The sequence below is a fragment of the Zootoca vivipara genome, chromosome 9 (genome assembly GCF_963506605.1).
Source record: "Zootoca vivipara chromosome 9, rZooViv1.1, whole genome shotgun sequence".
NCBI classification, from domain to species: Eukaryota; Metazoa; Chordata; class Lepidosauria; order Squamata; family Lacertidae; genus Zootoca; species Zootoca vivipara.
The window spans coordinates 70,974,803-70,991,461 of NC_083284.1; the positions used below are offsets into that span (position 1 = coordinate 70,974,803).

Consider the following 16,659-nt stretch of genomic DNA (forward strand, 5'->3'; position numbering starts at 1 on the left):
TTTCTCATGAGGAAACCGGTTCAGCATAAGGGAATTTCCCTTTAAAAAAGGGAGAACTTGGCAGCTATGCACAGATCCTTTATTCGGTTGCAACTGGGTTCCCTACACAAAGATGAAAAATGGTATGAGGGACCCCATCCAAAGTTAAGTTCAGAATACTCGGATACAATTATAAAAATAGAGATAGGGTAAATTGAGGAAATAGGGTAATAGGCAGCGCAGGGAGGAAAGAAAAATGCTTTCTTTGACAGAAAGGGAGGGAAAGGATTGGAAGGAGGGGAATAACAGGAGAAGCGAATTAAAAGGAGAGCAGACTTAAGGCAAAATTGAGGAAAAGGTTTATATATCTCCTTCTTAGGTTGTCTTCATTTGGTTTATTTAGCGTCTTTCTACATCACTGGCTACTCCCACGACCCCTGGTATGCAGCCTGCGCCCGCAGGGGCCCCAATCCCGCTAATTTCCCACGAAGCTCCTGCTCCCTACCCAGGAAAGCTGCCCGCTTTGCGCCAGGACTTGCGCCCCACGGGCTTTAACTACCAAGCCTGCCCGGCTCTCGCTTCCCATCCCTCGAACACCCCCTCCCACCACCCCCAGCTCGACCCACCCGCTTTCCCAGGCGCGCTCCCTGCGCAGGTGGTTCGAGCCCGCAACGCATCGGAGAGGGGCGGGATCGCGCTGAGGCGAGCGCGCGAGCGCGTAGCGGGGAAGGGAGGCCCGGAGGCGAGCAGATGCCGCGCGCAGGGGGTGGAGAAGCAGCAGCAGCACCAACGCGGGCGCGGCAAGAGCGAGTTTTTTACGCGGCTGGAGCCTCTCTCGCAGCGAAGGGGCGGGTGCCTGCGGTCCGGGTGAGTAGCCTGCGCCGCGCCCACCCTCCGCTCCGGATTGCGCGCTCGGGTTGGCTGGGGGACACCCCCCCATACCCAAGCACGGGCCGGTCCCGGGGTTCCTAGGGCGGTAGATCCTCTCCTGGGGGAAAAGGCGCAATCCTCGGGACTTTGCGCACGCACACACACCCCGAAAGAAAAGCGAAGCTGTGCAGCCCCGTGGGAAGCCTCGAACTCGGCGGGGCTTACTCCCGAGTAAATGCATGCGAGGCTCGTGCTGCAAAGGCACGCTTCTTCTTGGGAGATGGAAACAGGCGCAAGAGCGCGCTGCACGGCACCCCGAGGCTGCCAGGGCGCTTCTTTTCTTCCAAGGTGTGCAGCAAAGGGGTCCCGGCGGGAGTTAATGTCCCCGGGCAGGGCGCGCGCCGCGTTGCAACCCGAACCGCTGCTCCGTTTGCTTTAAGGCGAGGATTCCCGCAGGGCTCGCTTGCCCAGGAGGTGCTGCTGCGCTCTTAGGGGGGCTTGCGCTGCGCAAGTGGGCGCCGCCGTCGAGGGAAGGACAGGGACCCAGGTGGAAAGCTCCATGGCGAGGCTCCCATTTCCCCTTGCGGGCTGAAGCCTCGCTCAGAGCCTACCCTGGGCATTGCGGTAAGAAGGGAGCTGTTTGACAGCGCAACTGACTGGTAGTCCTTCCTTGGCGGCTTTTAAACAGAGGTTGGATGGCCATCTGTCACGGATGCTTTAGTTGAGATTCCTGCAATCCAGGGGGTTGGACTAGATGACCCTTGGGGTGCCTTCCAATTCGACACTTCTATGATAATTTCCTTTCACAGCACCTTTTGTACCGCATGGCAAATGTGTGACCGCATGCCTTTCCGTGCATATTTAGAAGATTGCTGTAGGTTGCGATCCACCAGCAGTGCATGCGTGGTGTTAAATTAATTCAAAAGGTTGGGACTCGCTGCCTGATAAGGGTTAGATTTGAGCTGCTATCACTTAGTACTGGAACAAGCTCAGGAGTGAAAGGGAGAAGGGAAGGGACTTTGAGATCTGGCCTCCCTTTCTGCTCTGCAAATTGTTGCCTCTAGTGAGCTAGTCAAGAATATTTGGGTTTCATAAATTCTCCTAGGTGAACTCCCCCCCCCCCCATCAACCTTTACCTATAAACACAACTTTTCACTGGCTGCTTCCAGGTGACCTGTTTATTGAGCCTTCCTGAAATGCTGGCAGGGAGATTAGAGGGCAACTGCTGTTTAATGATCATTCACTCTCATTTGTTTGTGGGGAGGTTAAACAATGTTGCATCAAAGCAAGTCCATTCCCTTCACTTTCCTTACTGCAAAAAGTTCGATCTTTTGAGGAAGTGGGTTTGTTCCGCGGGGCATTCAAAGCCACTTTAATTGCACAACCTGAATTTGCCAGTATGTGATTGAATCTCTCCCCCAAATTGTGACAGTCACACTACTCGGTTCACATAATTTTTAATCCGGACACTCTTGAGTGGCATGCAGCAAGGTTGCTTGTGGGAAAGGAATTTTGAAGTTGAGCAATCTCCAAGGCTAGTTTAGGTGAGTGTCTTAAATGCATAAGCCGGAGATAAGGTTAGTAGGGTGCTAGTCTGTATATGGAGTAACTTTCGGGAAGCTGTTGTTATTTAGATGGGATATTTTCAGTTATGGCTTCCACTCAGATAGTTTTTGGAATTGAAAAACTGGGTGTAGGAGCACTGGGTCAATCTGAAATTTAGTAAGTACACATGAAGTAGCTTTAGATCAGGCATCCCCAAACATACAACCTGAGTCTGCTTATGGAAGGGCCGACAGCAGCACCTCAAAACGCAGCAGCTTACTCCACGGTAACAGCATCAGTGTAACAGCACTGTCAGGCATGAAATGTCCAGAGCAGGCAACCCCAAACTGCAGCCCTCCAGATGTTTTGGCCTACAACTCCCATGATCCCTAGCTAACAGGATCAGTGGTCAGGGATGATGGGAATTGTAGTCCAAAACATCTGGAGGGCCGAAGTTTGGGGGATGCCTGCTTTAGATCATATGTAAAGGTAAAGGTAAAGGGGCCCCTGACCATTAGGTCCAGTCGTGACCGACTCTGGGGTTGCGCGCTCATCTTGCATTATTGGCCGAGGGAGCCGGCGTATAGCTTCCAGGTCATGTGGCCAGCATGACAAAGCCGCTTCTGGCAAACCAGAGCAGCACATGGAAACGCCGTTTACCTTCCCGCTGTAGCAGTTCCTATTTATCTACTTGCAATTTGACGTGCTTTCGAACTATTAGGTTGGCAGGAGCTGGGACCGAGCAACAGGAGCTCACCCCATCACAGGGATTCGAACTGCCGACCTTCTGATCAGCAAGCCCTAGGCTCAGTGGTTTAACTCACAGCGCCACCTGGGTCCCTAGATCATATGTAGTCCTCTGCAATAGATTGACACTGTTTCAGCACCACTGTTATAGGGTAGGAGGACTGGCTTTGGAATACAGTGGTACCTCTGGTTACGTACTTAATTCATTCTGGAGGTCCGTTCTTAACCTGATACCGTTCTTAACCTGAGATACCACTTTAGCTAATGGGGGTCTCCCGCGCTGCCGGCGCACGATTTCTGTTCTCATCCTGGGGTAAAGTTCTTAACTTGAGGTGCTACTTTGAGTCTGTAACCCGAGCTGTTTGTAACCCGAGGTACCACTGTAGATTTGTCTGCTTTACGGGAGCTGCCAGCCACCCCTAGCTCTCTGTGGGATGTGAACATTTACCATGTTCACAAATATGGTAAAGCTCTTGGAAGCGGACATGAACTGGTTAATACATAATGGGCAGTTACATCTATTGCTTTTCCTTGGCACCAAGGAAGACTCTCCCACCCCTACCCACCTACTCTGTGTACAGGCAGGGCCGGCCCTACGGCCAGGCTGGGTGGCGCAGGGCACCACGGCGCTGGCCCGCCAGGAGGGCGGCGCAAGCTGCGCCCGCCCGCTGGCCAGCCGGTCCGCCGCGCAGCTGCGCCCACGACAACCGCACTGTGCCTGCCCGCCCGCCGCGCAGCAGCGCCTGTGGCAGCCGTGCTGCGCCCGCCCGCCCACCCACCACGCTGGGAAATGGGGCGGGGAGGCGCCGGAGGGATCCGTCGCTCCACGGCGCCAGGGGCGCTTAAGACGGCCCTGTGTACAGGTGTGTGGTGTCCCTTCTGATCTTGGTGGAAAGAGTGAAGAGATAAGCCTTTTCATTCCCTGGTGCTGCCTGCACAGTGAATGTTAAGCTTCCTTGCCCTTGTTAGCAGTTACGAAAAAGTAGATAGGCAGTTGCCTGCTCCTTATCTTAAGCTTATGCCTTTTTGGCTCTTAGAAGATGGATCCAGTGTATAGGTCAGCCACTCTAGCATCTATTTTCTATTCTCGGTCTATTCCAGCTGCCCAATTAATCATACCAGTGATCAAATCTGGGGCCCAGGGCTTGCAGATAAGTGCTGACCCTCTTAGACAGGCATCCCCCAACTGCGGCCCTCCAGATGTTTTGGCCTACAACTCCCATGATCCCTAGCTAACAGGACCAGTGGTCGGGGAAGATGGGAATTGTAGTCCAAAACATCTGGAGGGCCGAAGTTTGGGGATGCCTGCTCTGAGCTATGGTCTCTCCTAAGTACCGTTATCCAGTTTGGGACTTGATAACAAAGAACATCTGCTTTCCATGTACAACCTCATGCTGGATTTCTCAAGTTTGCACCTCACTTGTTATGAAGGAGCTAACCTTTTAGCCCAGCCACTTGTTTTTATTAAAGGACTGTATCCTTTCTCTCCTTGTTAAATGTATATTTATTAGAGTGTTCTCACCACCTTAAGTGTTCCCATTTCTCCCCAGCTCCAAGGTTATTGAACTTGGTACTTTTCCTGCTCTTTACCCACCATAATTGTATAAACAAAAGTCTGGGTTAAGCTTAAGTGATAATAACTAATTTAAGTTCTTAGTTAGAAGCACAGTTAAAAATGTTTCCTAGTTTAAAAGATAAACTACATAACATTTATGTTAACCACCCCTCTTACCTGTGGTACAAAAGAAAACAAAGATTTCTTTTTTACTAGCTCTAGAGAACTAGTGGAATACTTATTACTGCTACCAATGTAGTTGCTTAGTCTCGGTGATATATTTAATTTTAATTTTGTTATGTTTATGGTGAGGGCTGTGACTTTGTTACAACTTGATTATTTCATTGAACTGTCAGAGATGTAGCTTTGGGTCTTTGTTTTATTTCGTTTGTTTGTTGAAAAGCTCTATTTAATACCGCTTAGGCTTAGCATACTTACAGCAACCAAATTTGTGTCATTGTGAGAGCGCTATTGAACTTTTGTTTTGCCTATAATTCCAAAAATTAAATTAAAATTGTGATTTTTATTTTATTTTTTAAGTGAGGTGGCAGTTGCTGTGCTGCTGACTGGCCAAAAGTACTGTAGTCCATAAGAAACGCCAGATCTTCTCTCCACTCTTCTGAATTGAATTGTATGCATGTTACTTCATTATCCAGCTTCAGTGCCATCTCAGCTTGTCGGACTGTAAGATACTTGCAGGGCAATGACCTCTCTATTTTTGCCTGAGATTAGCACACTGCCTAATTGACCAGGCAAGTGTTGTCAATTGGCCACCTGTTATTTAACCATTGTCACATATTCCACAATGCCAAGAATGCTGCAGTCTTAATGGCAGATCCCCCCCCCCTTGTAATGCCACACGATAGCAAGAGCGAGGGCTGATCCCCCATAGTCCTACAGCAGTCATGCGAGAGCAAACTTAGCAGCCAAACTATCCGCAATAACAGCAGTCTTCTCCAAGCAGAAACAGAAACTTTGAACGACCAATTCTTTATAAATTCAATTAAAACCATTTCATACTTTTCCAATATGTTAGGCTAACTGCAAGCATACGTGTGTGTTTCTGTTTGTGCTAATAAAATTAATACTTGACCAAATCTTTCTTCACAAGTCACTTGAACAAAACCCTATTTTGACTGATGAAATGCCCACTCCCAGGGCTCCCCCCCCCAGGTGGAACTCAGTTCTGGCACCTCTCAGGTGGGCACCATTGCCATTATAAGAGAACAAGGGAGGCGTTCATGGTGAGCTCTGGCACCTCTTTTTTCTAGAAAAATAGCACTACACAATACTATTGTCTCTTTTCATCCGTCAGACCCTGAGTTTAAAGTGGCCCATGCAATGCAATTCCTTCATGACACCTAAGTCAAGCAGAAACTGAAGCAGGAAAGTGGAGGGTGCCCTCAAATTGCAAGGCCAAATTGGGGGTAATAAAGTGTTGTAAATTCCCCAAAGTTACTAGCCTATGATTTTGCTTTTTCTAGCCAGCCTGCCACCCAGTCCATATAAAAAATGGTAGGTCTGCCTGGCTGCCTGGAGGCATTTTTTTTCTTTTCTTTTTAAAAAGTTTTTATATTTATTTTTAAAAGCAGGATAAGCAACAACAATGCCTGGAGGCATTTCTTACCGCCAATTAGCACTGGGCACCTTGAGAAAGAGGAGGAATGATTCACACAACTGAATTTGTTTTCTCCTCGAAATCTTTATAGTCATACCTCGGGTTACAGCCACTTCAGGTTGCATCTTTTTGGGTAGCGCTCCTTGTCGAACCCGGAAGTACCAGAACAGGTTACTTCTGGGTTTCGGTGCACGCGCAGAAGCACTAAATCATGCTTTCCGCATGCGCAGAAGCACGAAATCATGCTTTGCGCATGCACAGATGCGCAGATGCGGGTTGCGAACGCTGCGGGTTGCGAACATGCCTCCCGCACGGATCACGTTTGCAACCTGAGCATCCTCTGTCGTTTATTTTCTCTCTCTCTCCGCCCCATCCCTGCCCCCCCCAAGTGAGTTGAAAGCCCTCCTCCTGTTTTTCCTCTTGGCATTTTCTAGGGGTGGTATTATGTTGCTTATTAATGTTTCCTCACTTGCTTTGCAGGGCCCTCATGGGGTGTGCTTTATAAATAATAATTGACTTTATACCAATTAGCAAAACTATAATCCCAAGAATTTTGGAAGCTGACTGCAATTCAAACCAGCTGCCAGTCTGGAGATGGCTGAATCTTGCTTCTGGAGATTATCACTCTTTTGATGCTTTTACTGTGCTTTAATAAGCCAATTATAGCGCAGCTCATGTTTTACAAAGAGGGGCTTCCAGTCTTAACAGAGACTTGAAAACCATTTTTTAAAATGTCACCCAACTCATAATCATTGTGTTAATTCTTCTAAAGTGATCTCCAGCAATGCTTGATCACTCACGTACCCTTGATTATTGTTTGTCATTTATTTACTTACTAGCTGGCCCGGCCACGTGTTGCTGTGGCTCATCCCTGTGTTTCTCCCCTACCCTGTCCCGATCCATGACGCATCCCATCTCCTCCCCCACCCCCACCTCGGGTCATCCTTGTGATTTCCCCCACCCTGACCCATGACCTATCCCGTCTCCTTCCCCCCCCACCCCCCGGTTCATCCCTGTGATTCCCCCAACCCTGTCCCAACCCATGACCTATTCCGTCCCGTCCTCCTCCCAACACCCACCCAGGCGAGTCCCCACCTCCGTTCGGCTTAGTCTGTAAAGGCGAATCGAGCTGCTGTGGAGAGGAAAGGTTTTCTAGCTGCAGTACCAGAGTAACAGAGTGCTGTTTTGCAACCTCTTCTGGCTTCTTTTACCCAGCGTGCACTTTTGGGTGAGTTGTGTGTTCTGAAACACGGGGTTTTGGGGTTTTACATTGCGCAGGTGTGACATCTGTCTACGCAAACTTTCCTATAGCCTTCAGACTTCCGAATGTGATGTTGTGTCAAAATTTCACCTCAATCGGTCAAGCGGTTTTGGTGAAAAGTGGAAACACACCCACATGCCCAGTTTACATTTTTATATACCATATATAGATTTGATTTGTATTCCTCTCTCTTGATAAATTCCCCATGGCCCAGGCTGATGTCAAAAAGTTAAAGTTAAACCACCACAATACGAAAGAGCAGTAAAAAAAACAAAAAACCCAGTGCTACTGTGCACCCCCCTACACACATTCTTGCATTGTTTTCAAGGCTAAATTCTCCTTGTATTCAACAAGTTGCAGCTTCTTGAATCTTGGGCAATCCCAGGAAGAGGTTCCGTTAGTTCAAGATGCATGTGTGTGTGTGTGTGTGTGTGTGTGTGGTGATTTCCCAGTCTACATATTTATTTTACTTCTTTATTATAAATGAGTGCATAGTAACAAGTAAATGGAGTTGTAAAGCCCCAATTCTTCAAATTGCTGATTTCGTGGTGTTGTTACTATATCGTCCAAAACCGGTTTTAAGTCCATATCATGATATTGGCTTCATAATTTTTGACCTGGCAATATATTGTGAATCTTGGTGTGTGTGTGTGTTTGTGTTTGTGTGTTTGTGTGTGCATATGTTTGTGTTTGTGTTTGTGTGTGCAAAAAACACAATGTGGGGAAAACCATGAAGCCAGCCAATGTTTCTCTCGATTCCTCCAGCCCCCGCTAATTCTGCCTACTCAGCTCTCCCCTGCCTCATGCAAGGGGGGTAGCCAATCACAAGAGCAGGCACCGGCAAAAAGAAGGATGCAAGGAAAATCGTGAAGCCAGCCAATGCCTCCGTCCTTATTTCAGACATTTTGATGCTATCAATATACCACTGTTTAGCTGGTGGTGTATCACGATGTTGAAAACCAGCTATCATCCAGCCCAATTGTGATGCAAACCAGGAAGCCCCTGGTTCAAATCTTGCCTCTGCCATGAACTCACTAGGTAGCCTTAAGCAAGCTGCTCTCTTTCTGCTGCCCCCTTCCATGTAATATGTTGAAAGCTATGTGAATGTTAAGTGTGCCTCAGTCTGGAAGGGAAGGCAGTGTGGTCCTGTGTGGTGTGTTAAGATTATTTACATGCTTTAATATTTCAGAGGACTTGTCTGATATTATGGAATTTAAAATTGGCAACTTAACCTTTGCTCTATAGCTCTGTTATTAAGACTCAGTGTGACTCTGCAGCTGCTAACTTTATTCTTAGGTAGGGTTTCTCAGTTTGTAAAACAGTGTACCTGCTATGCCCTCAGATCTTTTGAAGGTCAGTTAATGCCTGCTGGTATGGATCGAATGTGCTATGCATCTAGAAATGAGTAAACAGGAAGTGTTATCAGCATGATGTATAAAGAGCAGTGGAATGTAGGTGGAATGTTTGTAGCGGAGACACAGGCCCTCCAAGTGTCCCTATTTTCCAAGGACAGTCCCAAATTTACAAAAGTCGTCACAGTTTCTGAGTTGATCTCAGATCCTTTTCCTTAGGACGTCCCTATTTTCATCTGATAAATGTTGTAGGGTATGGTAGGATGTCCCTACCATGTTTCTCCGAAAATAAGACACCGTCTAATATTTATTTTTCCTCCAAAAAAACCCCACGGTGGCTTATTTTCAGGGGATGTCTTATTTTTTATTACGTGTCCAGCCTTGCCTCTTCCTTGGTGCCCTCCAGATCTGCGCCTATCACTATGTCTTATTTTCGGGGTATGGCTTATATTGCGCAAATGCTTAGAAATCCTGCTATGGCTTATTTGATGGGTATGTCTTATTTTCGGAGAAACAGGGTATATTCATCAAATAAATGTCAGAGGGTATGGAGTTATATGACACACACACCCCAAACCAAGGAGATAAGTAGCTATACAACCTTTAGAAGACACCTGAAGGCAGCCCTGCATAGGAAAGTTTTTTTTAATGTTTTATGTTTTATTATGTTTTTATATCTGTTGGAAGCTGCCCAGAGTGGCTGTGGCAAGACCACAGTCAGATAGCCGGGGTATAAATAACAAAATTATTATTATTATGAAATAGGATGTCCCTATTTTCAATGGAGAAATGTTGGAGGGTATGGAGACAATGTAATTCTTTTAAAATACAGTCATACCTCATGTTGCGTCCACTGCAGGTTGCGTCTTTTCAGATTACGGACGCGCTGAACCAGGAAGGCCCGGAATGGGTTACTTCCGGGTTCGGCGCAGCCATAACCTGTGCGCATGTGCAGAAGTGCCCAATTGCATCGCGCACATGCGCAGACGCAGTGCTTCAGAATGTGGCCTTTTCAGGTTGCAAACGGGCCTCCGGAACGGATCTCATTCACAACCAGATGTACCACTGTAATGGAAAAGAATCATTGGAAAACTGCAAGCCAATCCTGTTCACAATGGCATACTTTACTTTTAAAGATTCTAGACGCTTGGTTGCATTTACACATAATACTAAGCCACAACATGTTGTGTAAGTCAGCTGTATTAGGCATTCCCTTCCACTTTTTTCTACTTTTCACATTAGCAGGTTAAACAAACTATGTCTGAGCCGCGGTTCATGGTTTGTTCACCGTAAGAGACCATGATAGTTAGCCAGTCTTAAATAATAAACCATGGCTTGATGTTGACTTGGCAATTGTGGTTTGCTGGGGCGAAACAAACCATGACCATGAGTTTGAATTTCATGATGAACAAGCCCTGCTGTGCTTAGCTTACCCGTTCACATGACGAGAGGAGCAAAGTACTGTAGCTGTTTTGGGAATGTATGCACAGACATGGAAGTAGTGAGCAGTATTTTATGGCTTAGCTTTGCATGCTGAGTTGCTAACTATTCTTGAGGATAATCATAGAATCATAGAGTTGGAAGAGACCACAAGGGCCATCCAGTCCAACCCCCTGCCAAGCAGGAAACACCATCAAAGCATTCTTGACATATGCCTGTCAAGCCTCTGCTTAAAGACCTCCAAAGAAGGAGACTCCACCACACTCCTTGGTAGCAAATTCCACTGCCGAACAGCTCTTACTGTCAGGAAGTTCTTCCTAATGTTTAGGTGGAATCTTCTTTCTTGTAGTTTGAATCCATTGCTCCATGTCCGCTTCTCTGGAGCAGCAGAAAACAATCTTTCTCCCTCCTCCATATCCTTTCATATATTTGAACATGGCTATCATATCACCCCTTAACCTTCTCTTCTCCAGGCTAAACATACCCAGCTCCCTAAGCCATTCCTCATAAGGCATCGTTTCCAGGCCTTTGCCCATTTTGGTTGCCCTCTTCTGGACCCGTTCCAGCTTGTCAGTATCCTTCTTGAACTGTGGTGCCCAGAACTGGACACAGTACTCCAGGTGAGGTCTGACCAGAGCAGAGTACAGTGGTACTATTACTTCCCTAGATCTAGATGCTATACTCCTATTGATGCAGCCCAGAATTGCATTGTCTTTTTTAGCTGCTGCATCACACTGCTGACTCATGTCAAGTTTGTGGTCTACCAAGACTCCTAGATCCTTTTCACATGTACTGCTCTCAAGCCAGGTGTCTCCCATCCTGTATTTGTGCCTTTCATTTTTTTTGCCCAAGTGTAGTACCTTACATTTCTCCTTGTTAAAATTCATCTTGTTTGCTTTGGCCCAGTTGTCTAATCTGTTAAGGTCAATAAGTTTGATACTATTACACTGGCTGTAGCAAAATTCCTCTCAGAGGCAGTAAAAATCAGAAATCAGTATGTACAGACTAAAGCTCCTCTGTTGGCTACCAAGGCCGATCTTATACCTTAGTAATTGTTGATATTTCCTATTGTTGTACTGTGTATTTTGCGTCTACAGACCACAATAAAGCTCTGTGTGTGAACTAAATACATTGTCAGTTAAAAACATTATTTATATAGCAGAACTACCCGCTTTATTTTTGCTGTGATGAAGTAGGCATGCTGCTATTTTCTGCTTCTAAGAATTGTTTACTCTTTGTGCATTGGTCAGACACATTAGAGGAATATGCTCTTTTTATTACAGGTTTATCTTTACGCTTGGGAAAAGAAAGTACAAATTTAATGGCTCAAAAACCTTATTATCCAAGTAACTGGAGAGGCTGGGTAAGTAGGATGTTTATATAAGAAATTAAATGCCCCAAATTGAAGCTCAAAATTACTCTTCTGTTGTGTGGAGGTTAGGTACTGAATATGCTGAGTAGATAACCTTTTCATATGTAATCAAGTTTAAATTCCATTTGAAAATAGTCTGGGCTATGACTATCTTGCATTATATACTGTACATATAAAAAGGTAAAGGTAAGGGTCCCCTGACAATTAAGTCCAGTAGAGGACGACTGTGGGGTTGCGGCGCTCATCTCGCTTTACTGGAGTCGGCGGTTTGAATGAGCTCCCGTTACTTGGTCCCTGCTCCTGCCAACCTAGCAGTTCGAAAGCACATCAAAGTGCAAGTAGATAAATAGGTACCGCTCTGGCGGGTAGGTAAACGGCGTTTCCGTGCGCTGCTCTGGTTCCCCAGAAGCGGCTTAGTCATGCTGGCCACATGACCCAGAATCTGTACGCCGGGACCATATAACACCGGTCCTAAAGGATCTACATTGGCTCCCATTATGTTTCTGACCACAATTCAAAGTGTTGGTGCTGACCTTTAAAGCCCTAAACCGCCTTGGCCCAGTGTACCTGAAGGAGGGTCTCCACCCCCATCACTCAGCCTGGACACTGAGATTTAACTCTGAGGGCCTTCTGGCAATTCCCTCACAGTGAGAAATAAAGTTACAGGGAACAAGACAGAGGGCCTTCTCGATAGCGGCACCCATCTTGTGGAACACCCTCCCATCAGATGTCTAGGAGATAAACAGCTATATGACATTTAGAAGACATCTGAAGGCAGCCCTCTATAGGAAAGTTTAAATGTTTTGATGTTTTACTGTATTTTTATAATCTTTACCCTCTCTCTTTAGTGGAAAGCCCCGTCTTTCAATGTTGAACAGGATCACATCTATCTGTTTAGCTTTCCAACATGGCAATGTGTTAAAACCTTACAGGTGACTGCATGTGTTTCACACTGTTAGGCTTTCTTGTGGGTTGAAATGCCACTTAATAATAAACAGCTGTTTTCTTTCATTGCCAGAGATGGAGCCCTAACCAAGTCCTGTGAAGAGCTGCCAAAAAAGCCTTCGGAAGCAAGAGCACATTCTGGATTGAGGAAAGAGCCGAGGAAAGACTCCAGTTTTGCTTGACAGATCTGTGCAGAATATTTGAGCCCCGCTCCCCCCAACTTCTACCTCATTTTTATGCATTTTGGTCAGTCATGGCTGGGGAACTGTGTCTACTGCTCCTGTTGCTGTTTTGTGGAAGAACGATTTCAGAAGTGCAGCCTTTATACCAACCGCCTTCTGAAACTCTGGATTTTGGGTTTGTTCCTGCAAAGACTTACGACACCGCAGCGTACCACGAACCTGGAGCAATAGGGATTTTGTTTCGATTAGTCCACACTTTCCTCTATTTAGTGCAACCAAATTATTTCCCTCAAGGTAAGTCATTAGTATTGAACTGTCCTAAAGCATGTCTGTTGGTTTGGCATGGCAGCTCTTATCACAGACTATAGTTTGTGAGTTTGTGAGACTTCAGAAAAATAATAATAATAATAATAATAATAATAATAATAATAATAATTTATTACATTTGTATAGCACCCGATACCTGCAGCTCTGAATGGGCTGGAACTGCAATTGCCTAATAATAATAATAATAATAATAATAATAATAATAATAATAATAATAATAATATATTAGTTACCATAGATCAGGTGAAAAAAACTGCAAAGGGAATGTAGACAGACCTAGAAGTCAGCAATTTAGAATCGACACGGGATGGGCAGTCCATTAAACAGGACGAGTGTGGAAGTTTCTTTAGTCTGCTGCAGTTTTTTTTTTCTTGTGGACTTCTAAATATGTAGATGAGAGGGCAGTGTGCTTTAAACTTCCTAAACTGGGGGAGCCCTTAAAATTTATCAGAATGACTCCACCCTCCCCTATGGAGTGGCTACCTTCTTGTCCATAGGTGTAGATCTTTTAAAATAAAAATATATTACACTAATGATAGACTTACTGTATGTATTGTGAAATTAATTGGTCACCTGAAAGCCCATTCTAGAGTACAGACTGTAACTTCTTTTGCCATACTTCAGATGTTACACTTGTCTGTACCATTATATTCTCCTACATGGGTTCTCAGTGATCTCTGCAGCAGGATTGCACTATATAGCAGTAGTGTGAGAATCTTTTGGACTGCAGTTAATAGATACAGAAGATCACTAGTGATGTCTCTTCCTCCAGCTGATTAAGGCTCAGACAAGTGAGAGAGGAACAATTAGATCTCTTTTGATTTCTCTTAAAAGCAATTGTAGGGGTCATGGAATTTGAACAGGATTGTGGTACTAAGGAAATAGTGCTGTACCCTTTTTACCCTTCATTGTTCACCCCCTGCCCTGCCCTGCTTTTTGTTCCACTGGGGGAAATCATGTCCATATGTTTTCCATAAAGGAGCAGCTGGAATTGGAGTTAGATTGTGAAATTGTGGAGAAATGATAACCACCACACAGGCACATTCCTGATCCAGTTTGAGAGGTCCATGTTTCTGCTTTTAAGAGATATCTTGGCATCTCGGCTAACTTGAACCTTAGGTAGTGTACAGCAGCAGCAACAACAACCCAGAAGTTGAGTTTCCCCTCAAGAGTTAGGGGGATCAATATGGCTGATGTTCATCTTCTAACAATGTCAGACCTTCCCAGAGTTGTGTTGGCAGCTCTTTTAAGGTATTGTGCAACCTCCTTCTTCTGCCTGTCCCCCCGCCCAGATTCTGATCCATAGTATGAGAACCATCACATTGGCTTAAAACATAGTTCTGTGCAAAAGAGTCTCTTTGCTGTTTTGGACTGCAATCTCCTCCTCCCACCCATTGCTGGTCAATGGGGCAAGGGACAGGGGCTGCTGTCTGCCACAGATGGAGTGACACTTGGTGTCACTCTGTTGATACAGACCTCGATGGATGGAGCTGAGCTGGATCCCAGGCCACTCTCTCAGCCAACTCTGGCTGACAGAGGGCCAGGGACCAGCTGCTATAGCAGCCTGAAGCTGGTGTTGGGAACTATCCTGATGTGCCTGCCCCACCTGACCTTCCATAGCTGCTGCCAGATTGTGGACGCTACAATAATTCCACTGCTCTGCAGAGTCTTGTTGGTGGTGGCAGCAGCAGGTTAGCATTGCTTTGCCCATTCTTGTGAAAGTGCTTGGCACAGAGCATTCTCAAATTATAGAGCGGGCCCTAGGGATGTTGACATGTTGATAGTGGCACAGGCTGCCAAGGACAGATAGGATCTCACAGCAGGACAGCGCTTGTTGTTGTTTAGTCATTTGGTCGTGTCCGACTCTTCGTGACCCCATGGACCATAGCACGCCAGGCATTCCTGTCTTCCACTGCCTCCCGCAGTTTGGTCAGACTCATGTTCGTAGCTTCGAGAACACTGTCCAACCATCTCATCCTCTGTCGTCCCCTTCTCCTTGTGCCCTCAATCTTTCCCAACATCAGGGTCTTTTCCAGGGAGTCTTCAGCAGGACAGCGCTAGAGACTTCCTAGCAGCAGAGGACTGACGCTGCACCAGTTTGGGTGGCCAACTAGCTAAGCGAATCACGGGAGCAGAAGAGAGGCAGAGAACATATGGGAGGATCTGCCAACCCCGTTCCTTGGCTGGCAGACTTTAGCAGGGAATCTGGGGTGCCCTGTTCCCCTTCCTATGGGATTAGTGCTCCAAGCCAGGATCCTGGACTGCGCGGGGCATTTTCTTGGTGTTTTGCCTGCAAAAGAAATGACTACCAGGAAGTTGAGTTGATGGGTTCATAGGGTAGCATGACTTTTAAGAAAGGGGAGGGGGAATTGAAAACATTTGAGCAGGAAGTACAGCAGGAAGTCGGGGTGAACAAGCTGCGTCCCTCTATTAGAAGTTGGACTCCAGAGTCCCATTAGTTTCGACCATCATAGCTGGTGTTTGAGGATTACAAGAATTGCGGTCTAGCAACATCTGCCAAAGGGAGAGGTTCACCAACCCTAGCATAAAAGGGGGCCTGCCATTCTTGCATTCCATTTGCTGCTTTAATTTGTTTTCCTTTGGGTTTAATTCTCCTTGGCTGATTCAGCTAATATTTAAGATTTCTCCTTGAACGATTTCCCTTGCATGCTAATTACTTGAGCAAGATTTTAATTCATTTGCATCTCTTTGAAGACTTCTATATAATGAGCCATGCAAATATTGCGCAGAGGGCTCCCATTCATTTTTGCTGGTCTTGATCCCGGGCGTTTAGCTCGGCAGCGTGTTGTGTAGAATGTTAGCAGGTGACACTTTTCTAAGGGGGGGATATTAGAGGTGAGGAAAGCTTCTCCCAAATGGCCAAGCTAGGGTTAAGGACATAGGCAGGGTTAGTTAAGATCTGGCCATCTTTACTGCAGAAAGCAAATAATGGCGATTAGTTGTTTTAGCTAGCATCGGCGGCAAACACAATACCTTGCTGCATGTTCCATCTCCCTCGATTTTAGCAGTCACATTGGAAGTAGTGGACAAGTGTTCCCATAAGTAGGTGGCTTCCGCAGCCCTTCCACTTTAACAAACTTCGGGTGCTACGGGAATACAACTGCCACCTGCTCTGATGGCAATTGGGCTACAACAATATCTGGAGTGCGCCATTGTTAGCTTTCTCTAGTGTAGACACAATACTGAGCCAGCAGGACAAATGGTCCGACAGCTGGCCTATTTGATCAGATTTTGTGCATGGTGGCATTCTCAATGTGCCCTTAAATCACAGGAGGCCTTAACTGGCCGTACAAAACACTTGCGATGCATCCTTTCTGTTTTAAAGTGCTTCCTTGAATTATTGGGTTGCTTTTCAGTAAATCATATAAGACTGACTTTAACGCATTCAAAGTGTATGCCTGGATCACCTGCAAATGTTTTCAATACAAACAAGAGGATTTGAAAA

At 46.1% G+C, this 16,659-nt stretch overlaps 1 protein-coding gene across 8 annotated transcripts in view; it reads left to right on the forward strand.

Annotated features, from left to right (window-relative positions):
• The first annotated feature begins 737 nt into the window (after positions 1–737).
• The window catches only part of PROM1 (prominin 1), a 99,081-nt gene continuing 83,159 nt past the window's right edge, over positions 738–16,659 (forward strand). For 7 of the 8 annotated variants that reach the window (XR_009558185.1, XM_035112683.2, XM_060278987.1 and 4 more), the window contains exons 1-3: positions 738–846; positions 11,651–11,730; positions 12,758–13,160. Coding sequence is in view for 7 of the 8 variants with exons in the window: in XM_035112683.2 (XP_034968574.2) it covers positions 12,938–13,160 (223 nt within the window). In the remaining variant the exon portion in view is untranslated. The remainder of the gene's footprint in view (positions 847–11,650; positions 11,731–12,757; positions 13,161–16,659) is intronic. The other variant, XM_060278986.1, reaches the window with a different exon arrangement.